The sequence below is a fragment of the Cibotium barometz genome, chromosome 25 (genome assembly GCF_041138505.1).
Source record: "Cibotium barometz isolate CiBa-2024 chromosome 25, ASM4113850v1, whole genome shotgun sequence".
Classification (NCBI taxonomy): Eukaryota; Viridiplantae; Streptophyta; class Polypodiopsida; order Cyatheales; family Cibotiaceae; genus Cibotium; species Cibotium barometz.
The window spans coordinates 11,084,469-11,090,775 of NC_141070.1; the positions used below are offsets into that span (position 1 = coordinate 11,084,469).

General features: G+C 44.3%; 1 protein-coding gene across 2 annotated transcripts; it reads right to left on the reverse strand.

Annotated features, from left to right (window-relative positions):
* Window positions 1-2,942: 2,942 nt before the first annotated feature.
* On the reverse strand, window positions 2,943-4,986 carry LOC147624247 (uncharacterized). 2 transcript variants are annotated; one of them, XM_086819210.1, is made up of 4 exons: window positions 4,175-4,986; window positions 3,816-4,032; window positions 3,595-3,727; window positions 2,943-3,503 (listed from the first exon to the last, which is right to left on the reverse strand). In XM_086819210.1, the coding sequence occupies exons 1-4, from the start codon at window positions 4,834-4,836 to the stop codon at window positions 3,322-3,324; spliced, it is 1,194 nt and encodes a 397-aa protein (XP_086675336.1). In that variant the 5' UTR covers window positions 4,837-4,986; the 3' UTR covers window positions 2,943-3,321. The 2 variants fall into 2 exon arrangements, with proteins under 2 accessions (XP_086675336.1, XP_086675335.1); XM_086819209.1 differs by having other exon boundaries at window positions 2,943-3,506.
* Window positions 4,987-6,307: the final 1,321 nt, after the last annotated feature.

The window sequence follows — 6,307 nt, forward strand, 5'->3', positions numbered from 1 at the left end:
TTTATAGTCTATCTTTTGTAACCGTGTAATGCACTTATTGTATAAGATACATGGGATGACCGAGTTTACACCTTGTGTAATGCCGATCATGTGAGGAATAGTTATACATATAGTAAGAAAGAGTAGGAAGACTAGTTTTCGGCCCCCAATTGTAAATGGGCGGCCGACCATTGTAACTATGAGTTCTTATATATAAGTCATTTTATAAAATATGAAAGGGACAATCCCATTAGTCTCATTTGAACTTGCCTCTTCTCTCTCTCTCTCTCTCTCTCTCTCTCTCTCTCTCTCTCTCTCTCTCTCTCTCTCTCTCATTTGAACTTGCCTCTTCTCTTCTCTCTCTCTCTCTCATTTGAGCTTGTGGATGTATGTTAGCTTGTGTTTTGCTTGCTTGCATGCTTGATTGTCGGTGTATGTAAGTAGGGATGGTAATGCTCTCATTTCTCTTCTTCTCTACTCGCTCTTTGCTATCTACCAAGTCCCTTTGCTATCTACCAAGTCCCTTTGCATGAGATGAAGGTTGGGCTCTCCATAGCTCCCTCCTTCTTGCTCACTACCTATCCTTTGAATCTCTTCTTGGGTGACACAAGAAGAGGTGGAGTGAGCCCCTAGCAGCTTCACATCAAGGAGTTAACCCTCTTAGGGTTAACTCCTTGATGTGACACAAGAAGAGGTGGAGTGAACCCCTAGTAGCTTCACATCAAGGAGTTAACCCTCTTAGGGTTGGCTAAGTGCAACTCTCCGGACTTGACCCTTGCATGTGTCTCTCTTCTCTTCTCTTTCCTTCTTGTGTGCAAGGTAACATGTTATCTTTAATATATAGGATGATAGACTGTGTGATAGCCACTTTGGAGTACTAGAATTATGGCGTAGTTTTAGCGCTATAACTGATGTAGTTTGGTTCACACTATGGATCGACCATTGTATATTATAGTAAGAGAGTATTTTCTGTTATAGTATGTACTCTTATCTCTTTATGTTAATTATTTTAAAGAAGAGAAGAAGACATTGGAAGAAAATTCAGCCATCCATCTCTCTCTTGTGTCTTGCTCTCTTGTGTGTGTGTGTGTGTGTGTGTGTGTGTGTGTGTGTGTGTTTTCGTGCAAGAAACTCAAGCTCTCCCTCTCCCCCACATTCTCTTTAGAGTTTTCATGCATTCTCTCTTTAAAGTTAGTAGATTCACGGAGGCTTTGCATAAAGGACATAATTTGGTTTATAACCACAATATCTTGAGACTTGAAGATCTACATGCTTATGTTATCCATAAGGTAGGGGCTGTTTGTAGAGTGCAACTACATGCTAATGTTACCCATAAGCTAGAGGATATTGTGGATTACCCAAAGAAACAAAATTATATATGAGTGATTAATTAATTGGAAAGATCTATTAGCTGTTGTGGATAGTAGAAAAAGGATCCTAAGCTAAGATTTTTGTGGATTAAGTGGACCCTGAGAAACAAGATTATATATGAGTGATTGATTAAGTGGACAGATCAATTGGATTAAGATATCATTTAGGAGAATGCTTATTCACTTTCGAGCCAAGGGCATAAATGACATGTCTCGATAAGGACATAACATCACTAGCATATGTAAGCCAAACAAAATTAGGGTTTATCACAGTGTGAGTTGTCCTTAAGTTAATAATACCCTATAGTTACAAAAGCTTGGGCTTGGCTAATCTGGACACAAGTCATTTTATGTGACTCCGATCATAGAAGTGGCGCTTTCCAAGAGTCCAATCTTGGTGTAGTCCTCTACTAGCAGTGCTCACCTAACAACAACAATCCTACAAGATTAGGATGCATGGTATGGGACATGTATGCCTTACCTGGTGATACTCTAGCTGATACATGGCACACCATGAATTTGATCTAGCCTATGGTTGGGGTGGAGAGACACTAGCCAAACCCTAACATGTCATTGTAATTATTTTGTGAGTGTTATCCTCATGTGTTTGTAATTGTTACTCGCTTAGCCGCACGATGACGGGAATTAGCGAAGAGTTATTCGTACTATGATGGGAATTAATGGAGAGATATTCCTAGATAGAATTAGGTTATTAAATTTACTACCTTAGGAGTGTTTCACTAAAGGTCCTAGGTGGCCATTGCCTTTCATGGAATTTAATCTATGTACCAAAGCATAGAGGACAAAAGCAAAGTGCTTAAAAATGAAAACATCATATTGAGGAAACCACAAGATAGAAATGGAAAAGAAACATATTGGCAAAACTGGTAAACTAGTAAGCTTGCACCATCTTTTCCATGTAGAAACAATGCAATCATGAAAATCCTTGCATGACCTTTGGCTGTGAAGTATAATCATATGAGAAAACAAATCAAAGAGAAGCTTAGAACAAAACTTTATTTCTTACATGACCTTTGGCAGTGATGCCAACACAAAGTTTTGATACTAAGAGCTCTGCTACAAATGAATAAATAATAGTAAACTCCTATCCTCCTCCTCTAACTTTAAAACCTTCTCCCCTCCTCCTTTAACTTGAAAATCTTTTTTTTTCTTTTGAGACAAATCTTTCTAATTATTTTTGTGTACTCTACGCCCACTTTACAAATTGTGTACAACTCATATGTCTCTCCCTCCCTCCCTCCCTCCCTCGCTCGTTCCCTCTGAGAAATTTGATGTCTTGACAAAGGCCTTTGATACCTAATAATAGATACTAGAGGCCATCTCGCTATGTTTCTCTCTTTTCCATGTTTAAACTTTTCTAAAAATGTATTATTTTTCCATGTCTTAACTTTGTAGCCTAACTAGAATAGTGTGAGAGGAGCCTATGTTCCCTTGGTAAAATCCCAAAGGGTTGGTTGGTCTCTCTTGCACACATCCACGCATCCCAAAGGGTCGGTTAGTCTCTCCCCCACACACACATATATCCACGGACATCCACACAGCATGTTCCAGTCGAACGAAAGAACCCTTGTCTTATTAAACTCATCTTCTTCTTTTTTTTAATGCTTCAAATTAACAAGAAATGGATATTTATACTTTGCTTGTATATATACAACTCACACAGACCACTACCAACAATTTGTACAAGGGTGTACATCCGAAGTAGTGTTACAGTGGACATTGCTGACCGCCTGAATGATAGCTTCTGCACTTATGCCACTGGCATAGTTGGTGATGTCAGCAAACACATGTACATCCTCTGGGATAACACACGTCCTCTTCTACCAACGGAGCTAGTGGTGTGGTTGCAAACTTGTCTCTTTTCAAATAGAGTGATCGATACACACTACTCATCCAAAATCGCTTTGACCTCGCATCGGCATCGTTTTAAGCCTCTTTTCTCATAGGTAGCTCAGACGGGGGATCCACAGGCATTTAGAGTAGGCTGCAGTTCTATCTCAACCCGCACCAGGTGATGATCGGACGTTCCTCTCGAGGACACGATGGTGTAAGAGCCTGGCACAAACCTGTAAGGAAGGAGAGGGGAAGCCAGGATGTAATCCATCCGCGTGCCGCTCTTGCATGTGCCTTGCACTTCTTCAAGTGGAGCGGGATTACAAGACGTGAGAAAACCCATACATTGAGAGAGAGAAAGAGAGAGAGAGAGAGACTGGGGAGGGTGTACCTTGCCCGGGGGGGAGAATTACAACGGATTCGCTCGCTCCAGCACAGTTCTGACAATCCCGGTAGCCTTGCTGCTCCTTGAGAAAGCTCATCACGTCGTGTCGGGGAGGCAATTTGGCGTTGTTGGCTCGGAACTGTACACAGACGAAGCTATTATATAAGCAGCGTCGATTCACCTCCGATGAGTTGAAAAAGCAACAGCTGGGATAACGAATGTACGACCTTAGCTATGTCAGTCCAGCGGACGCTGGAGTAATCGGCGGCATCAAGGGCATTGAGATCGCCGGCCAGGATGTGGGGGTAACCTCTGAGAGCGGAAGCCAGCAGCGTGGCCTGCTTGAGACGGCAATCCTCGTGCAGGTGGTCGAGCTGGGTGCAGCAGAAGTGCAACTCACGCGGGTTCTTGCAAGGCACGTCCACCACTACACGGAGCACGCTCCTATATAACGCCCATGACACCACAGATCACCTATTAATTCGGGGTCACGACGAGAGTAGAAGAAGGCACGGCAGCCCGCGAATATCAAAGAATGATAGGAATCATATCGTCGTATAATATTCAGTCAATATTATCTACATACCAGGAGTCGTCTTCCCCTAGTTTGTGGACATGGAAGCTCTTAATGGGCCACCTGGAGAGCACGCTGTTGCCGAACTGCGGTGCCCAGCTGTCCGTAAAGGCGTAATGCATGCCCAGGGCTTCAGCCAGGTCAGCGAGGGGCTTCATTCCGTCGGCCTCGTCCGCTTTCACGTTCTGCAGCGCCACCAGATCGGCGTTGGCACCACGGAGAACGTCGAATATGGTTGGGCGGGGGGAAGTAACGGCGACAGAGCTGCTCTGGCGCCGGCGCCGGCGGGGAGCAGTGGTGGTGGAGGTGCTCGGGGGTAGCCCTTCGACAGGAGCCTTGCCCTTAATTATGTCCTGGGCAGGGGGCTCGTCGAAATTTGGCGCAGGATCGGATGGTTCGTGTCGAATCTCGACCGCAGAAGGTAGCACCTTTGCCAGGCGGAAGTGAGAGGCGTTGAAGGAAGCCAAACATATTCTGTCGACAGAGCTAACAGGGGTTGATCTCTGGCTATGAAGCTCGCCCACGGGCTTCACAAGGAACGCGCTGGTCCACCTCTTTTTCTTGCCCATGCTATTCATGGCTGATCGAACCTTCACGCAAACCCTTCTCATCCGACATCGCAGAGTGTGGAAACTTGGCCCTTTCCCTCCACTAGCACCAAACCCAAACGCCATAGCCAAGCTTCCGCCCAAGCCAACCTCCTCCTCTCGTGCTCTTCATGCGCTTACATGCTGGAACATCTCGCATGTAAACTAAACGAAGTTCGACATGCCCCAGCTGAGAACTCCACATCACCGAAGCCGCCTCCACCAGACATCACATGGTTCACCTTATCCGGCGGTGCCGCGCTCTCCTGGCCGTGATCGAGATTCGATATAATAGACTCTCCTCAAAGACAACAAGCGAGTCGGATTTCAAGGGCGTGCTGTCTCCTTTATTTATGTAAGATAAGATGTACCTTTTGTCTGGTCCGCGCACGCCAATGTTTAGAAATCAGCAGCCTGAAGCACCCTTGATTTTCTAGGGGCACCTTTGCCCTTCAAAATTTACTCGTTTGGTGAAAATCTGGAAGTATTTTACGGCCAAAATGCTCAAAATGCCCATCAAAAAGCAACTATGGTTTGGAGCTTGCTCCTTGGGTCAAGGAAAGCTATTCACTCATGAATCATAGTCCTATGTGCTACCTCTACATTTGTGTATGTATGTATGTATGTACATATGTGTGATGCAGATGCATAATTTCTACCTCTCATGCTCTTGGGCTTTTGATTTTAGCCTCAGCGTGCGAATCTAAACCGTACATCTAGCAACATATTCCACAACATTATCAGCCCTCCTCAATCGCTCCACCAATCAAAAGCGGCTAAAAGCATGAACCAATCAAAAGCAGCTAAAAGCATGAACCAATCAAACAAATGGAATTTCATCTGATTGGGCAATCATGCGGGAACCAATCACACAAGTGGAATTTCATCTAACCATGCATGCAATGATGGGAGAGAATCTCCCCCACCCTACAATTCCTTTATTCCCAACATAATGGATCAGGCTTCGCATCTCGGATGCTCCTATTAGGAAATCGGGGGTGGGAGAGATTCCCTATTCCCAAATGCCATATGTTCTTCCATATTTATAGCCCTCAATGATGGGAGGGAATCTCCCCTGCCCCCCATTCCTGGAATAATGGAACAGGCCCGGATGCTCCTGTTCGCAGGAATGGGGGGTGGCTTACACCCAAATGCTCTTTTTTCTTCCATATTTACAGCCCTCAATGGATGCAAACGACAGTATAAATATGCCTCAATAGATGATGCTAACCATATTGGCTAACATTACTCCACGCGTGGCGACTTCTTCAAGTCCTATTTTTTGTACCATACAATGGACTTCATGTAAAACGGTTATGGGAAATCTTGGAGCTTACGCCTTGTGTACGACTTGTGTAATGCCGCTGACATACATTTAGGCTAGGTAGACTAGCTTATTGGGGCCCCCAAGCAATCGGGCATTGTACAAATGAATATTGTATATAAGACATTTTAACTAATGAGAAAATACATAATCCCATTCTCACAATTGAGTTTGACTCTTATTGCTCTTGTGATTTTAGTTGCATGTATGCTTTTGCTCTTCTTCTTTGTTGCA